The 19,969-nt window shown below is 39.3% G+C and overlaps 1 protein-coding gene across 2 annotated transcripts in view; it reads left to right on the top strand.

Moving 5' to 3' along the window:
- Positions 1 to 19,969, top strand: part of LOC120806125 (WD repeat-containing protein 70) — a 39,020-nt gene that overhangs the window by 13,722 nt on the left and 5,329 nt on the right. The window contains exons 10-15 of one of the 2 annotated variants that reach the window (XM_040156891.1): positions 1,740 to 1,914; positions 10,067 to 10,166; positions 10,668 to 10,752; positions 10,857 to 10,995; positions 18,508 to 18,608; positions 19,290 to 19,369. In XM_040156891.1, the coding sequence (XP_040012825.1) occupies positions 1,740 to 1,914; positions 10,067 to 10,166; positions 10,668 to 10,752; positions 10,857 to 10,995; positions 18,508 to 18,608; positions 19,290 to 19,369 (680 nt within the window). The remainder of the gene's footprint in view (positions 1 to 1,739; positions 1,915 to 10,066; positions 10,167 to 10,667; positions 10,753 to 10,856; positions 10,996 to 18,507; positions 18,609 to 19,289; positions 19,370 to 19,969) is intronic. The other variant, XM_040156892.1, reaches the window with a different exon arrangement.

Consider the following 19,969-nt stretch of genomic DNA (forward strand, 5'->3'; position numbering starts at 1 on the left):
TGTGTGAGTGTGAGTGAATGAGAGAGACTTTGTATCCAGCCACGGAAGAATCTTTTCCTGGCTGTTAGTAGCAGCCCTGCCTGTGTGTTTATACTCCTCTGCTAACCTCATGACCCAAAGGTCATGATGCTCACTAAAGCAAGCAGTGGGTCACAGACACATTTGGACACACTCTGTCTGGCATGAGTGTTGGTATGGGTGTGTGAGAGGTTGGCTAAACGTTTTTATGTATAGTCATGAATTTCAATAAATATATGTGGAGATTTACATCTCTTAAAGTGACTTGTGATACTGGTAGGCACCTCAGTTTGTCCACTGTCATTTTTTTTTTATCTTCTTTTTTTTTTTTTTTTTTTTTTTTTAACGTATTTTTATTCTTTGATCACTGCAACATCTGTTATTCACTTTTTGATTTTCCTGTGATTTCATCAAGGCCCTGACAGGTTTGAAATTCAAAGTATTTGGAAATACTGATAACTGCTTGGATTAGCCTAAATAATCTGTTTGCTCCAGGGATTTTTTTCATCTTTTTCCCCCCTTGTTTTAACAGGTAATTCACACTAAAGTTACAGTTGTTTTTTTTTGTGTTTCCTTCTGTGATTGATGGGAGACTTGGCCATACTATATTTCTTCTTGTGCACTGTTTAAGTGGAAATGTAATTTTGTTACTGGCTTGATGTAAAAATTAAGTGCATTATTATTGTTTAAACAACATTTAAATCAGGTTAATCTGTTCAGTGTTATATGATATATAAATCTGTAACCATCAGGGATTCTTGTTGAGTTTACATTGGATGACATTTTTGGAAATTTTCATTTGTACATACACTACCGGTCAAAAGTCTTAGAACACCTTTTTTTCCCGAGCTGTTTAAATATACGTAATTCAATGTCTCAGTGTTTCTGAAATTAAGGCATAGAAAATTAAACATTTGGATATTTTAAAAAGCAGGGATCATGGAATCTTTTTGTTGAACAAAATTTAATCTAAATTTTTCACTCATCCAGCAGCCGAACACACTCGTGGTTCTCTCTACAGTCTCTCTACAAATCAAATAGTGTTCAGGAAGTTACATACACAGCCTGAACCTGTCGATGTTGCAGAAGATGTGTGTGTGTTGCACTTGCAGGTTGCTTTGCCATCCCAAACCAGCTCTATGGGGTTTAAGCTTGGAGACTCTGCTGGTCTTCAATCATGTGAAGCCACCGTGTAGTTCTTTTCTTCTAATGTTTTGGATCATTGTCTTTCTGTGGGATGAACCCCTGACCAGCCGGTCTGTCTTCCTTCATTACTTGCCTTTCTCTTACCATTCTGACCGCAACATACAGTACTACCTCCTACAGAACAGTATTGTATTAATGGTGCATCAGAGGGTATATTAAGTTTGTTCTATCACTACCTCGGCACAGACATATGAAAAGTCCTCGTTCTCAGTGGTCCAAATTGTGTAATGTGTTCAACAGATGTAGGAGAGAGAATCAGAATTTCATGGAAGCTTCAGGCATGCCTGTCAGACTGATCTACTGTTCTGCTGTTTGCTAACCCCTCACCCTGCAACACATAGCTGCCTAACCTCATGTTCATAAGAATGACTGGGGCACACTGTATCTCTCTATGATTCTGATTTATTATGGTGGTGCCTGGTGTTAATGACTACATAGGTTTTGAGGTGCAGATATTTTATGCCTGATTCATGACAGTTGGGTAAGGAAAAATTAAATTCTCTGTCTGTCTGCAGCACTGTGCGCACATGGGACTTGAACTCGGAGAAGAAGCACAAGTCTGTGTTTAAACCCCGCTCCCACCAGGGAAAGAAGGTCACACCCACATGCTGCACCTACAGCCGTGATGGGAAGCTCATTGCAGCAGGCTGCCAAGATGGCACCATCCAGATCTGGGACAGAAACCTCAGCGTGAGTCTTAATACACACACACATACCAACCACAAAAATGTGCAAACAGTGTGGTTGTAAACATAGGATGTCTGTTTTGTTATGGCTTTGGATACAGAGTCATGGAACTCAGGTCGTCCGGTCACAGGCCAGTGGGGTCAGAGTTTAACAACACTGACCAGAATTTGAATGCCTGGCTTTAAAATGCATTTGTCCAAACTAGGAGTAGTTGACATTATTATTAAATACCCTGTCTGACCTGTATTGACCCTGTTGTCACACTAACCAGGTATTTGGCAGTGAGCTTCTGCCAGGGTCGCTCTAGATGTATCCAAACTCTTGAGAAACAGAAGTCTAAAGCCATATTAGAGGCTCTGTGAGGCTGTACTTAGACACGTTGATGCTGTAAGCTAAATGCTAACTTAAGCATTACCACACTGGAATGATTCTAACAATGACATTGCCAACATGCTGATGTTAACAATAATATTTACCATTTTCACAACTAAGTTTAGTGTGTTAGCACGCCAGTATTCACTAACTGGCTCTAAACAAAAAGCAGAACTGAGGCTGATGGGAATGTAATTAGTTGAAAGGTATTAATCCAAACTGCTACTACTAAAATTTTGATCCGATGATGACACTAGAGGAAATGGTAAGGGAACACCAAAGGGATTTCTCTTCTTGCGGATGGGGACATTATTGTGAGTACCAAATTTAATGACAATCCATCCAATAGTTACTGAGACAGTTTACTCAAAACCACAAATGTCAACCTTATGGTGACACTGGAGAAAAAGTCTAGGGATCACCAAAGTGTTGGACAGACTGACAGACAGAATCACCATCCCTAGAGCCACATCGCTAGCATGACAACAGATAGCTGGTTATGTAACTGAATTAACTGATGTGATTGAGTTGAGCTACATGAAAGTTGCTGGGAGGCCCCATCACAATTTCGCTCTGTAGATTTTCCGCTATTAGTTAATTAGGTAATTAAGTGATCAAAGTGTTTATTCCATTCTTCAAGATTCACATTGTTGAGGTAATAGTTGATCTTGGCTCCCGGGAAGCATTGCTCTCCATTTATTTGGCTGTTTTCACTTGAGTTATTTGACAAATCGTGGATAGAAATTACTTCCATTCCTGGCTGGAGAATGTATTTCCTCCATCTTTCATCCAGTAGATCTTCTAGCACTAAATTGTTACATCACTGATGGTTACTCCTTAACCCATGCCTGCCTGTCTACGCATGAGTCTGTCTTCTTGATGGCTGACACAGTGAGACCTCTCTGGTCAGGGTCTGGGCAGCAGAGGGATATCACTTGCTGTTGTTTCCTGATGATCAGTGACAGAGAGAGGTTGGCAGCCCATCGCTCACTTGCTTTTCCACACACAAGACACACCACCACAACACAGATGGGAAGAGAGGGGAAAAAAAAGGTGGTGAAGTGTTTCTATTTAGAGAGGGTTAAGGGGACTTGCAGCACTCACAATTCAGTAGTTTTAAAGATGACATTTTGCAAGCATTGTTCTAGTGTGGTAATGTTTTACATTATGGCCAGCTCTTTTGCAAACACGGTTTCACAAGTTACTCACCTAGGAGTCATAAAACACTATAGACCCACATTTTAAGATGGAAAATAAAATTGATAGACTACGAACAGATATTGCTTAATGCTTTCTAAGACCACCAGTATCAGGAGAATATAGATTTTTAACAACTGGGTGTGAGTCTACTTTCATGAACCAGAAACAAGAAGTTGTTTTTTCTGCCCTTGAGGTTTTGGCACATTTCTACTCTAATTCTTTTGATCCACTTCATATCCTTTCATCTGTCCAACCCTTTATGTGGACAAGGTTGAGTGCTTCTGTTACTTCATATGAGAATAGCGACAGTGACAATTAAGCCGTAGCTAGTGAGTTGGAACAGCCTGATTGGACAGAGGGGCTTATCCAGATTAGTCAAATGAGAAGTAGGCTACATAAAAATTACTCCAACAGTCAACTTTGTAATCACAGGAGACACAAACAGTGTAGTTGGATGGGGGATTTCTTTTTCTCCTTAACTACTTTCCTACTGTAAGAGTGTCTGTGCTTCTATGTACCCAGGTTGTATAGACTCCTGCCTCTCCTCCACTCACCCATCATTATAATCCTGGGCTGCTCATAGCAGCAGGCTTCGAATGATTGGGTTAAAGCTCTCAAAATTTATTACCCCTCCTTCTCCAAACTAAATATTTACCCTGCGTCCCATAGCAGCTTACAATAGTCATGTCTGTTGCCTGACCACTGGAGCCTCTCTTGTCTGAATGGCTCAAGAATTTAGTCGGTGCCCTCTGCCCTAATCAGCAACCTGTGCTGCTGACTCAAATTCAGCCACAAGCCTAAAAAGGAGTTGACCTCTCAGTGCTTTTATTGCAGCTCCCTCCCCCACTCAAACAAAGCCTATCTCCTGTTGTATCGCCGTTATTACTCATGGACAGAATATGCAGGCAGATCAATCACGATCAATCATGTACATGACCTTGATCTAGAGCTCAGCCTGAAAAGAAGCTATTGAGGATGACACATCGTGCTCTTGAACCCTGACATTGGTTGATTGATCCTGTGATGGGAGTCAAGTAGGTCTCTTTTAGTGGACTGCCATAGAGAGTGATTGCATGCTCATTCTCTGACCAGAGGGGTCGGTGCCAGAATTACAAGACTGCATTTAAATGGTTGCCAGGTAATGTGCACTCTGATACTTAGTGCATTGAGGGTGCAGGACTTTGTTCCAAAACATTACCACAGAGACCTGAGGAATGCTATGATGTCATTGGTGGACTTAGATATTTCCAGACTTCAGAGTGGGACCCCAAAAGAGGTGGTTTTGTTAAACTACAAAGGGGGGGGTGGTTATCATGAGATGACATGGCAAACTTTCTTTCAAACTTTGTCTTCATAGTCTGGCTTTGACACTAGAATCTATCCTAAATTAAGAGAAAAACCAGAGATCCCCAAGAAGTTTTAAGTTGGTCCAGAGTTGAATTTTGATGTGTGGCAAGTTTTTTTCTTTATTTTTGATCCTTTATGATTCTTCCTTTCAGCCCATCTTGTTTTTATTAAACAAATCAAGATTCCAGGGTCCTTTTTCTCGACTCAACACTCACTTTTTGTTCCAGTTGCACATAGCTTATTGTCACCTGCATAAACTGACCACCAGTTCTGGACAGCACATCAGTTACAGTCACCACCCTTAAAGGACCCTCAACACACTAATGCCACTCTGCACAGTATTAGTGCTAGTAACTCTGTGGGTCATAAAAGATGGGGCTGTGGGAGATTAAAACAGACAATTACAGTAGACCTTCAAGTTGTCTAGGATTTGATAACCAGCTAGAGTGCATACACAGACTGAACCTGTCATCATGGAAGCATTTGAAGTGCAATCAAACTGGTCCACCAGGCTATCTAAAGACAGCTTGATCATAAACATTTACACCAGATCTTATTCCTGCAGCAGATTCTTCCTCCCATCAGCCCTTTCTACATGTGGAGTCAGTAAAGGACTTTCAAGAGATGCTTTTCATCAAAGGAATACTACAGCTTTCAGTGTTTTACTCATCCCTTACCCATGTTTTAATCCAGAACAAGTTTTTGGCAAAAACAGTATAGAATCCCATTTTTTTGCACAGTGTGTAGCTGAGACATAGAGGGATACATTTACTTTAATATGGCCTACTATTGGATTATCTGGACACTCAATCCAGTGTGATCCTCTAACACACACACAGCTTCACTTCACATCACCACTTGTTGATTTCCATGAAAGATCAGAGCAGCTGTTCAGGACTGCGGTTTGGCCACTTGCTTCTCAGAAAGTAACAAAGGTCAGAGTGAGATTTTACAACTGAGTGCACAGTGGGCATCATTAAGTCTTTCAGGTGTGTGGATTTAAAAATATGGAGGTAGGAGAAATGTAGAGCACCGCAGTATTTATATAATGATACTCAGATAGTGTGGTTAGGAACAGTTGGCCTTGTGGTAGATAGCTGTCATAGTCTGCTGAGGATGAAACCCAATGCTGTGTTCCTTCAGCTATTTATCAACTCCTGCTGCCGCATGTGCATAGATGTGGATCAGGTCCCAGTGTGTATGCGCATATCAGTGTGCATATGCATGTATGTATGTACAATGTTATATTAATTGGTATACATGAAAAATCTATTTATTTTTTTTTTAAATATGACATTGGCTTGATAAAATTGTGAAAATTTATCCTGATACTTGTTGGCAAGAGTGAAGGGCACAGCTCACAGAGGATGTCACAAGGTGTGAGGGAAGTTTCAAACAGTATATGAGAATCCAGTTTCACAAACCGGCTGTGTAGATTATCACAGGAAGCAAACACCATGGCATGTACCAATGCCAGCCAACATCAGGATAGTCAATAAACACTCAGGCTTTCACAACAGCAGTATATGATCTACAAATAGCAGGAGTGGGTGTATGTCTGCAATAAGCAGCTAGAACAACCACAAACTACCTATTAAAGATGCTACTTTTTTCTGATTCGTAGTTACGTAATAATTAAGAAATGTATTGGCCTTCCCATTTATCTGGTATTTCTGTTATAATTGTATGTTCCTCTGCCTTGCTGTGTCTGTTTTTCTTTTGATCATTACCTCTGGTAATGAGGGGGGGGGTAGGGGTTATGTCTAATTCGACCTGTTTGTCTGTAAGCCGTCTATGTTCTTAAATATATCAGTGGATATGCAGGAAACATTTATCTTCAGCGCAAACAAAACAGAGATTGAGGACAGTGTAACATAGCACAAAAATATAACACAAAAGGGGTTAAAACATGGTTTGTGCTAACAACAGATGGTGTTAATCTTAGAAAGATGTCAGACTTTAAGTCGCAATAAGAAAAAAAGTCGTCAGATGAACAGAGAAAAAACCTTTTTGTGGAATGATTCATCATGAGTCGAATAAGAGCTAATAAATTTTCTTACTAGTTGACCTTTGGTAACTGTGGTTTTGAAGCAAGTTATTTTAGAAAAAAAAACAAATGCAATTTTGTAATTCTCTCTGAAGTTATATCAAGGAAATTTCATCAGCTTGTCCTTGCAGTATATTTATGGTATAATATCTACATGTTTGATGCCATATACTCTCGACCTGTAACTCTGCACCTAAAAATACCTACAAACTTTATAAGTAGCCCCGGCTATTTTCTCTGCTAGACCCATTTTTATGATTTGCCTTTGAGCTTCGTGCAACAGCTCAGACAAGATAATTACAAGAAAATGGTTCATTAGCATACCCTCTTGTTCATAGTCCGTTAATCCCACCCAACCTATTTGTGCCTACCATGTATAGATTCATTCACAGTTATATGAATGGAAATTTTGTGTTTGCATAAGCTTCCATTGTCCATGTGCAACACAGCAGTGGCAGTGGTCACTGTGGCTGAATGATTGAAATGGGGCCCTCAGTGTCTTTGTTTTAGGCTGATCAAAAAAAGCAGAAAATTCTCTAAGCCCAGTCACTTTGTACCCTAAAGCTAGACTATTCTTTGTTTGACTGTATTTAAGCCTTAAACATTATACTTTAGCTGCTAGTTATTAGGCCTGAGATAGCCTATGGCCACTCTGTTCCACACCTGCTGTAAGATTAGAAAATGTAGTTTTTACATTAAATTGACCTCTTGACTTTCTCAACCAACTCAATTTTAGTGCAGCAAATAATAGAAGAGGCAGATAATGTAAGATAACAATTGAGGAAAATGGAATTGAGTCAAAGGTAATATATGATTAAAATGATGATGAAACGAAGCAGAAAATTATCCTTGGGGAAACTAAAGAGGTTAAGTGGCCATGCCTGAAAAGTGGAATCCATGTTATCTACAGTTCAAGGTAACAGTGTTATCTGTCTCGTCCAAGTTAATAACTTCTCTCCATTTACTTTGGAAGTAAAGTATGGCCTTGTTTCCTTCTTGTATCATGAGGACACATCATTCATTCACCTCTCGCTCCACTCTCCCCTGCTCTTTTTGCCAGCTTTTCTCTATATTTCTCTATCTTATCTGTCTTCTACACTCTGTGCTCACTTCAGATTCCTTATCCACCTTTCTTGGTCAAAAGCCTGTATTGCTGCAATTCCCTTTTCACTGATTTATTTGCATTCCGTTTAGAATTAATGAAAATGTAGCCGTATAAACCAAGGTTATGTTTGTTTGAGTGTTAGCAAGCCTACTTCCCAGAGTATTGCTTCACCAGTGTTTAGTAATGATCGATCTCTGTAATCTGGCTGCACTCAGCCCAGGTAAAACTAAGGCACTGGGGAGTAAATGTGGGAAGAAGCAGAGAGACGACACAGGCAACAAGGCATTCAAATATTGCTGAAACAATTATTCGATTATTTTGGGTAATTTATCAAGCAAAAATGTAAAAATGAGTAAATGTCAAAAATGCCACTATACACCAAATGTCTTTCCAGTTTGAACTGTTCGGTGGACAAAACAAGCAAGACAAGACATCACCATCGGCTCTTGGAAGTTGTGATGGGCATTTTATAGGCTAAATAATAAATTGATTAATTGAAAAAAATATCAGATTAATCAACAATGAAAATAATAGTAGCAGCCCTAATTGTAAAATCCAGAATAAAAAAACTAGAAGAAAATATAAAAATTCTATTGTTGCTTTTTACTTAGACATAGATTTTTTTATATAAACTTAAGGCTAGCTGGAGTAACAGGAATTTTTATCATCATTGAATTTATTTACTGGTCATCTCCTTTTTCATTACGTTTCATTGTTCAAATTTTGAATGGCCCTGTACTTTTACACAGCTTTTCTTTTTGCTGTTCCTTTGTGTGTATTTGTAAGAAAGATAAAGAAAATTATCTGTGTTAGGGGTAGTTTTGAGCTGGGTTATTTCCAGCCTGGAGCTGCAGGCTCGGCACACATTCACTTTGCACTACAGTAGTACACCACTTACTCTGAGTGAGCACTGAGGAAGTACATCGAATGGCAGGCTATCTTGGAAATAGCTGTGTAGATGAGAAGTTGATGACTTTTGAATTGAGCATAGGGCAATTTATCATTGTTTCCAAAATATCAGTAAAGTGGCATTCCCATACCCTATTTTAGGGAGAGGACGATGTTACTTCTTTACTTGCTTCCCCACATTTTTACAGGAGATTTTTTTTTCAAAGCACTTTTTCAAGCAAGCATCATTGTCCATATTTTGTAAGATCCTGGTGGTTGATATTTTGATGTAACACTTCAAAATAGTTCTTTGTACTGGTTCAGACTTTGGACATAACACTTGTTTAAGGATGGCTAATAATAAGAGAAATCAAAAGGGCAATGTTAGCCCAGAGCTGCAGTTAGAGGGGTGTCTGTTGTGTGTTATGGGCTGGTAAAAAGTACGCAGTAGGAATATTATAATACTACTTCAGGTAGGACCAAAGGAAAAATCAAAATGCCACACAAGCACCTAAGCTTTCCAAGGTAATCACTGTGGTCTGTAGTTTTGCTAAAGATTGTGGGTGGTACAGTTTGTAAAGTTGCTGGTATTTCATAAGTTGTAGTGGCCTTCATAGTTAAATATATAGTACGGTGTTCATGGAGGGAATGAAAACCGTGTGTTGTTTTGAAGACAGAGAGAATGAAAAGGTCTTTCTGTTACTGCAGTGACAGACTGAAATGTCTGATAGTGAAGCAAAGCATTGGCAGGTTCATAGTGTAGTTAATCAGGAGATTATAAGAACTCTTTTTAATATTGATGATCAGTAGTAACCACAGCAGCATATTTATGGAAACTGCAGAGAGAGCCAGGACTGCACTTCATTTTCTTCTGTAACTAATGGTCAATTTCAACTAGTGAGTTTTTTTTTTTCTTTCTCTGTAATGTCTTATGAAACTTGTTTGTGATGAATATCAACAGTATATAAATAAATTTGAAACTGTATTTGCTCAAGTATTTCTATTTTTGTTACTTGTACAAGTCTATCAGTAGACAAACAGGAGTGACTTCCTGTCATCATGACCTCTGTGCTTGACTTTCACTTTCATATGTATTTACATAGGCCGGAGACTGAAACTGCAGTTGTTACATAAACTATACCAGACCCTGTACAAATCAGTTTGGTCAAGCCATTGTTTTCTCTCTTTCCTCCTAGGTCCATACAAAATTCCACTGTCGGCAAGCACACACTCCAGGATCAGACACCTCCTGCCTCTCCTTTTCTTATGATGGCATGATGCTCGCTTCACGTGGAGGTAGGAAAAAGACCTTAGCTTTATCTGCCAAACCCCACAGCCAGCTATTGCTCATGATGAATTTGCATTCATCAGTAGCCAAGCTCACAGCCTCCAGATCTTAGGTCCAATGCTTGATTGCTGATCCAAAGCGATGACTTTTAAGCAGAGAAGTAGCGAATCTCTTCCTGGGTTTGCATATAAACAGCGACCACCACCAACAAAAAAAATAGAAACCTCTTGACTAGATTATGTAAGAAACTCGTGTTTTTGTGTATATATCTTTTGTGAGTCTGATAAGACAAAGATAAACAGTAATAACTCTTTGTAAGATTCCTTCATCCGATATATTTCTATAATGTAAATGAACAATAACTCTCATTGCCTTGCTATATTGTAAGGAAAAGGTGGTGCACAATAGTAAAGTAAATAATCTTCAATAAAGTTCCACTTTGGTGACTTTCTGTTGCTTAAACCTGACAATTTACACTTTACCTGTTGTCTACATATATTCTTTTCTAGGTGATGACACTCTGAAGATGTGGGATATACGCAACTTCAGGAAGCCTGTGAATGTAGCTACTGGATTGACCAACTACTTTGCCATGTGAGACTTTTTAAATGTCATCTCAATTACAATCTGCCTGTTTGCTGTTTTTGTTATGCGTGCATTATGAACTGATGTTTCATGTGTGTAATTTTCCCTGTTAGGACTGACTGCTGTTTTAGCCCAGATGACAAGCTTCTTGTAAGTGGGACGTCAGTGAAGAAAAATGAGGGAAATGGGAAACTGGTTTTCTTTGACCGAGCTTCCTTTCAGAGAGTCTATGAAATAGAAGTCACCAATGCAGTAAGTTCGTCAGTCTCCACAACCACAAATGCTCTCATACAAGATGGTATTCAGCTGGTTGATATGTTGGCTACAAACCAAAATGACCCAAAATGATGCACAGTGGAAAAGACAATCCACAATGAAACATGATGAAAACATAACGAATCCAATGTGGATGTCGTTTCTTCTGCACGTAAGTAGTCTGTGCTCAAACAAAAACTTCAGCCTTAAAATATTTTTGTATGATTACCTCTCCTTGTCAACACAACAGAAGTTTGATGTCACATTTTGACAGCCGCAAAGATTTGACAGGGCTGATATGGAGATTTATTTAACCACCTATTGACCCCAGCACAGACTTATTCCAATTGATTAGAACATCATTCTATTATTTATTTTAGCTCGTATTCAAATGTGTGGAAGTAATTTTTAACAGCGCATATATATAGTTGTGTACACCAGAGGAATTTGGAGAGACTAATCCAGAACTGTGCAGTCAGCAGCCTCTGCCATTGATAATTATTGAATAATAATGCTAGAAACACAAGTCTACAAAAATCACCCAAAATGTTATTTGAATTGATATCAGTTCACTCAGAAAGAGAAATTATTTTTTCTTTTCTCTATAACTGAAAACAAATGTCAAATAGCCCAGTCCTCTTGCAGTTAATAGACATTTTTCCTTTTAAATGACTGTGTCTCTGAAGCTCGTCATATCCTAGCAACAAAGCAGAATACAGATTTTCCCCATATTAATCCAGGATGAAAAATTAACGCTAGCATTACTTGTGGGAAAATACAGAGGAAGACAAGAAGAGTAATGGAGGGGAGTGAAAGCAAAGGAGGAAACTTTAAAAAATGGTCTGAGGCAAACTAAGAGAAAGTGGAGTAATGTGACCTTTTCTTACTGCAAGTCATTCCCACAAACCTTTAGCAGGACAGCTATTGATGCTTTTACATGTTCTACCATTGAGTTATATTTGAAATTAAATTACCTATGGACAAAATAAGCATATGCTATGTTCTATGTTGGCATACTATGTACTTTTGACTAATCCTGCTTTCTCGGAAATCCATTTGGAGAGGGCAACCAGCCATGGGTGCTGAAATGAAGGGCAGAGGTGCTGTATTCAGTAGAGAACTTTTTTTGTTGCTTCCTGCTCCTCTTCTTTCTCTCCTTCAAGTCCTTTTCAACAGATTTAGCACTGTGTATCTGCAGTCATAACAGTGAGGTCTGACAGAGGCTAATGGCTTCTAACTTGGTCCTCCTGGCTAAGGTATGACACTTTCACATGGGCCACTGGGTGAACATGTTTGAGAGAGGGGGAAGAGACAAAAGTTGGGTTTGTGTGTGCCTATGCATCCCCCTGCCCTGCCAGCCAGCTGCTGTTAGCTTGCAAACCTTGGCACAGCATCCACACTAAGTTCACACCCCGCTGCACAGTTGTACTAACTGAGGGGAGGGGAGGGGAGGGGAGGGGAGGGGAGGGCGGTCTGTGTTTTAGTTGACCCATTTTATCTGAGGGAAAATTAAATTAAAAAAAAAAAAAAAAAAAGAATTTGCTTTTATTAATTATAAAAAAAATATGACCCTAAATATGACCAGATTCAAATCAGATTTTAGGGTTTAGATTAAAACATTAGTAATTGTATTGCACTAACTTTAATATAATGTCTCCTGCAGCTCTCAAAATTAAATAAAAGGGTTACTGTTGAATTCAAACTTGATTGTAAGCTTTCAAGTCTGCGCACATTTTTTTAACTGAGAGCTACATGACCCTGTCATGTCACAACTGTCTGAAGTAAGAAAAATGACAGCATGTTAAAATTGAATTGACTTAGATCTCTGTTGGTTACTTTGAAAACTAAAAGTGCTAAAAAATAGCATTTAAAAAAAAAATCAGTATACTCACTGCCAATTTATTGAAAGTACTTTGGTATACTCACCACCAAGAAATGCCTTTGCTGAGAACAGTCTCTGTCACACTAATGTCTTACACTATTGTTTGTGCAAGTGTTTCTCAAAATTAAAAACACATTTTCTAGATAACCTGTTGTGTAGATGATGGTGGTACTATACTTGTCCTCTCCTCTTTAGATACTCGGAAACTTGTTTCTGGTGGTAGTTAGAGGGTGACAGTCCACACAACCTGACAGAGTTAAACAGTGTCTTAAAGTTGAAGTAAATTTGACTTTTGAGTGTTCAGTATTAATTGTCAATCAAAGACGGTAGGTGTCATTATTAAATTGTGAACAGCATAAACCACATATGCATGGATGTCTGCCGTTTAGCAGTTATCATTGTTGTATTTAAGGTCATCCTTCAGTCTACATAAACTTTTATAAACCGAAACAGCTATAACATTTGCAATCACTTTCACCATGGTGACGATATCGTTATAGGCAGCATGAAAGAAAGATCCCAGACACTTTGGGTCAAAGAGTCTGTTTAGAACAGACAATCCACCTCCTCCTTTGCATCACTCTGTGGACGTTCGTCTTCTCTTTCACTTTACTGAAGAGGGTAAACATTTGGAAGTGATTTTTCCATTGGCCTTTCAGTCGTTCCACCATCTGCCATTGTGAGGAACTCTGAAGTTTTGCCGTCCTTTCACTGGAAAGACGGCAAAACCTCTTCTTGTCTGCTGACCCGTTGTCCTGCACAGAAATCCAGCAGATTTCCCCTCCAAAGTGCCTCGAAAAACAATACAATTTGCAGACTGGTACAAGCTGCCAACAACCCTGGCAATGATTTTATTTGTGTTAATTATACTAATCTCTCAGAATGTATACGGTAATGATTAAAGTACTTCAATTATCCTTTTTCCCATTCCCAAAAATAACTTCAACTGATTCAGTCAATGAAAATAATTTTTGAGGCCATTCACATATTTGAGCAGTTCCTTGCTGTCATATAACTTCATTTAATAGCTGTTGTATCCATAAAAGCTACAGTTTGTTTGTCAACATTTTGTGTTGAGTGGGCACTTGGATGAAGCAGGGGAATAGAAAATACATGTTATGTTGGAGTGTAATGTTGTTAGCGCTCTTTAGAAACCTTTATAAAACTCGATAAAAGAAATTCTCGATAAAAGAAAGTGGCTGTTAATGGTAATTGTCATCAGTTGTTGATAACTGAGATAAATTACTGTAATATTGCAAAATGACATATACATTTTAGGTTATTTTTTGGCATTTTGACATTTACTGGACAAACAGAAACAGAGAGGGGTTTAGAGAGGTATGAAAAGAGAAGTTTTACAGGGGACTGTAATACCAGATTCTCTAGACTAGACCATTTTGATTTCCTAGATTTTTGGATTGATGCATTTTATCGTATTGGATGTTCATATTTTATGAAGTTTTCATAAAATTCATCCACCATATTCAGTCTCTTATCCCAACCCACTAACCATTACTGTAACAATCTGACTGTAAGTAGATGATTTGGTAGGTTTACCCTGTTTTCTAAAATAATTTTTTGTGCAGAAAATTTTGCTTTGCAGCAGATAAGTTCTATCTGGTTGACATGCACTCAGTGAACCTGATGAATGTGCTATTTACTATGTTTACATCAGCCGTCTTCCTCTCAGATGGCCCAAGAATTTAAGTGCAGTCTTTATAAAGTGGTGTACCAGGCAGGCGAGTGAAAGGAAGGGCCACCAATCATTTCTAACTAAACAGTCTACATAAACCCAGACCTGGATTCAGGGGCGTGCATGGGAGCGGAGGCTGTCTCAGGCCCATTTGGTAAATACTTCACACTCTAAAGCTTATCTTAGTTCATCAAAAGGGGCAGGAACCAGGTGAGACCCTGCTGATTATCAAAGCAGTGAGTTTTTGGCTGGATTTCAAATGGAGACCTAGTGCAACCTGTAGCCCTCATGCACTTACTGTAATGTGTTTCTGCATTTCTGTGTGCTGTATGTGGAGCTCTGTATGTATTCACATTTCAGCTTACGTGCATGTACCTGTCCTCCAGTTCCGTTTATTGTGTGATAACCTACATTTGTCAGCATACATATTTGCATTACACTGAGGCTGTTAGTTATGAGAGTTATACTTGTGGAATGTTTGTGGTATGATTCGTGACATATTTAAATACACCATGTTGTTTTTTGGTTTTTTTTTTTAGAAAATGTCACAGCGTTAAGTAAATAATTGGGGGAAAAAGAAATTCTGATACACCACATTGGTAATGGTATCAGTAATTACCTTATTAAATGGATCGGGCGATGGCCAGATGTGACTCATTACCACATGGCATGCTGTTTCTGTCACTGTCATTAATTAAATAGTAAAAACACACACGGATAAGCCTTCTAGAACAATAAAACTACTAAATTTAGACAAACCTAAAATGAATGTTGGTACATGATTGTCTCCACTTGACTTATAGTTACAGAGTTATGTGTAGTGATAGCCTCATTATCTCACATACAAGAATGACCCCAGTCAGATTCATCCAATGGGGTAGACAGATTTTGAAATGCAAATTAAAAAAGAGTGCTGGTTTCAGATCGGTGCTCAGTATTAGCCAAAATTCAACGGTATAAGAATTGGAATTGGGTAAGGGTTCAGAGCATCCCAAATATGATATGCTTATACTCGGTACTTGAACATTTTGAAGTCTTATCTTCAGTTTGACTTACAGGTCAAAGATTCTAAATACTCAGAATGACTTCTTGAATACACTAAAAAATCTGAGTGACCCTTTGTTCTGGAAAAAAAACAAGCAAATTTCTGAATTTCAAGAGTGACGCCAAATAATTAATTAATATCCCTGCTATGTATTATGTGATGTTTATGTGCATGGAGAGGGATTTTTGTAGTTGGCGAACTATTTTTGGCCACCTTCACCAATTGCTGTTTTCCTATGCTACGTCCGCTATCTCATGCCTGATCTTCTGGACAGTGAGCTGCTCTCTGTGCTATGCTCTTCAAGGAGGCCTTTGATATGAATGATTGGTCTTTCATCCTCAGTAAGAACAGCTAAGGTTGAAAGGTAGAAGGAAGGTCTTAACTCTGTTCTCTCTTGTGTATCTTGCTAAGTAAAGCTCAGAAGATGTAAAAGCAAGTTGTTCCAGTAAGGTCGTTCATACTAATTACAGGCTACTCGGACATGTGCCAACTCAGCGTGTAGCTGAGGTGCTAAGAGGAGCATTTTCCTTTCCCCTACTGCATTTAATTGGCCGATGTAGCTCAGTTTGTCAGAAGCAGTTCACATTTGGATCCAATCACCAGTAACTAAACAAAGCACACAGCTGTGACTGTCCCATTAGTGCTGCATAACTTTATTTCATAATCAGCATACATGTTGGGTGAGTGGCTGTTGTCTTATTTATCCCTAATCAACCTTTGGTATTTTAATCTGATGGGACATAGAAGGCTGCTACTGAAGAACTGATTGATTAAAGTTTCCTCCTTTATGATGTGATGTAATTTTGTAGACGTGAAGCGTAAACAGGAGTACCTAGAGTATAAACATGCTGCTCCGAATATCTGGAAAGCAGTCTTACTATTGGACTGGACTGAGCTGTGCTTGGCTGTGGATATACCAGTGGATCCATCTGGGGGTTGGCCCCGATGAACTGGTCTGTTTTAGGCTGCTCTGCTCTTTCTGTTTTGCTTGTTCCACTGTTGACAGAATGATTTCTTTGAGTCTGACGAGGCGGTTTTCTGAACTTGACTGGACTGCAGTTACCTGGCTGTGTTGTCATTTTTATTTTGGTTTAACCGCCTGATTTGGGCCATTCTGTGTTGTGTTGCTGTGCTGTGCATTGGGTGAATTCCTTGAGCTTTGACAGTAACTGTGGATTGTAACAGAATTCCTAACTGTCGTCTCTGCCTTCCCCTCGTATGTGGGGACTGTCTGTGTTGCTTTAGCAACCCTGACAGGGCAATTTATAACCCATTACACATTTACACTGAAGCACATCCGCAGTGAATAGATTTCAATTGGTCATGATACATACATGTTGATACAAGTGTTGAGCTTTCTATTCTAGCAAACAGGAGTTTTAACAGTTAAGAGCTATTTGTTAAATTAACAGTTGCTATGCTAAGATAATACAGTACAATGTCCACTGTGCAAACGTATTTAAATTTATGCTTATTAAGTTATTTATTTGAATGTTATCTTCTATCTATCTTGTTATGTTATTTTCTATCTGCCAATACATGAATGCAATATGTGAGGCTCATGTTAAGCGCATCCTGTTTAAAGCATTTTCCAGATCTTTCTATTAATTACAGATGGCTCATGATCTGGTTGAGCAGATTAACCCTCATCTGTCCCATGAGCCACACACAACTGAGCCGCTGGCCTTATAGTTTAGAAATATAGGTTTGATGTTCCCAAAAAACTTCAGTAGCTTATGACTCTTTAATTCACTATAAGCACAGACAAAGTCTGAATTAATTTGCATACTTGCATGAAAATATTGGAACATGATTATGTTTTTGAGTAATTTTATTTATATTATGACAGATTTTTTGTGTGTGTTGGATCTAATGTTTTATATTATCACCTGAAGTTGTATTTTATAGTTTACATATTTTAGTATTTAAGTAAAAACTTGTCATGCTTGCATTTTCTCTATGTATATGTATGAGTACTTGTCTCTGAACGTGCGCGTGTGTGTGTGTGTGTGTGTGTGTGTGTGTGAGAGAGAGAGAGATTGAGACGCCTTCCCCCGGTATCCTGGTGGGAAGCTGAACAGCTGGGCGCTAAGCAGCTTTCACCGTCACAGAATCTGGACGTCCCAGTCATAGTCGTACCCCCACCCCCCATCATACGCTCCTGTCCTAGAACCCCGCCCCCCAGATTGCCTTCTCTATTCCACATAAAGACGCGGCAAACGCTCAATCAATCCTATTCAAAAATTCTGTACAACTACATGACATACACCCACACCACATATATATAAATATGTGCTAACGATGGCACTCTTAAACACAAGTCGTCATAGACGGTTATGATGCTTCAATAATATGTGTGAAGAAAGGAGGCACCACTGCAGGAAGAGCACAACTGTTCTTTACTATAGCTCATATATCACAGACTGAACAGAGGGTCTTCATCACTGTCGAACAACTGTGCTTGTATTTCTCTGCCCCTCTTTTGCTCCCTGTCTGTCTCTCTCTCTCTCTCTCTCTCTCTCTCTCACACACACCTCTGGATAAATGTGGTCACATTTGCCTATTGGCACTGGGCCATCTGTCACACACAGACTGAGGGATCCAGCCCTCATCCCAACAACCAAATATAGTCAACTAGAGCAGCAGAGCACGCTGGGACTGATCCCCACTGTACCACAACCGGCCTGGGTCAAACACTCACAATACTTACGACAATAAAATACGATTGTTACCGAGAAGCAGAAGCATCCTTGCAAAGTTGTTCACTACCTGCCGTGAGCTGCTATTTTCGAAGCATGACCTCCTTTCCTCACATGTACCACCTTCAATTATTGTACACAAACATTTAACTATCTTCTTTTATTCTGTCTTTCTGTGTGTGTATTCCAGAGTGTTGTCCGCTGTCTTTGGCACCCAAAACTCAACCAGATAATGGTGGGAACTGGGGATGGACTGGCCAAGGTCTACTATGATCCTGTCAAAAGCCACAGGTATGTGCAGTTTTGACCTTCAGGGATATATCTGGTGTAATTGACAACAATTGCCCAGAAAGGACTAAAACCAACAATGAATTTATCCTACTAACCAGTATTGTCTCTGTAGCCATAGAAATGCCATAGAACTCTGTTGTTGACCAAAAACTAAAAATATGCATAGTAGAGCCACACTGTTGTATTGAATGACATGTTCCTTGTTGCAACCAACAGAGAAAATGTAGTTTATTCTCCTTAGCTTGTCAAAGCAGCATAAACACAGACATGGCATCTGCCCAGTGCAGAAGTGCTAACTGATATTGAAAATGCTGGTGTCAAGTTGCTAGGAAAAATAATTATTTGACCCAAGAGTGTTTGAAGGGAGTTCACGTCTGTCTCTGTGTAAGTCAAACCAAATACCATAACAGAAACTTTCATTGTTGTTCCAAATGACAAATGTCTCACTCAATCACACAATGGCTCTTTTACGTATTTTCTGGACAACAGTTGAGTTACGTGCCATTGTGGTATAAGCAATATTAGGCTGGTGCTGCAAAGAATTGTTAGTACGATAAATTCATTGTTGGTTTAAGTTTCTTCAGGTGAATAAAAAAAAATGCAAGGCCTTATCCCTGACGTCTTGATTTCTACATGATATCTTCAAACAGCATCATTTGTAACCAACTGGCTCTTTTCCAGAGGGGCAAAGCTATGTGTAGTGAAGAGCAAACGAAAAGAGAAACAAGCAGAGACGCTAACGCAAGATTACATCATCACACGTAAGTTCATCATCGTCTGCACTTGTATACACACACACGCACGCGCGCGCAAACGCACTCGCGTCAGTTTTACACATACCTTCTAAGGATAATAGTTTGCCACTTAATGAACTTTGATCCTAATTCCCTGCCCTCTTGCCTTTTTGTGCATGGCGTGCCGTTTCACACATCACCTTTAATCAGTAAACAATTATTGAAGCAATTAAAGTGGCTAACTCAAACCCCTCCAGCAGTTTAGTTCACCTTGAGCCACTACCCCATCTGCTCGGCGGTGCTCTTCACATGATATGGCAGTGTGCCTTCTTCCAAATGCATGCTGTGACAAGTGGAGAATATTTTAAAGCGTGTACTCGAACATAAAGAATGAAAATACCAACCCTTGCTTACATGCTACCTCTTTGTTGCCCCTCCCGCTCTCGCTCTCGCGCTCTCTGTCTCTCTGTCTCTCTGTCTCTGACTCTCTGTCTCTGTCTCTCTGTCTCTGACTCACTCACTCATGCACTCACGCACTCACTCACGCACACTGGGGGCTTAGTGAGGAATGAGAGAGTGTTCGCGGCTTTCACAGGCCCATTAGCTGATCGAGAAGGGTGTGGATGA

Source organism: Xiphias gladius, chromosome 20 (assembly GCF_016859285.1).
Source record: "Xiphias gladius isolate SHS-SW01 ecotype Sanya breed wild chromosome 20, ASM1685928v1, whole genome shotgun sequence".
Lineage (NCBI taxonomy): Eukaryota > Metazoa > Chordata > Actinopteri > Istiophoriformes > Xiphiidae > Xiphias > Xiphias gladius.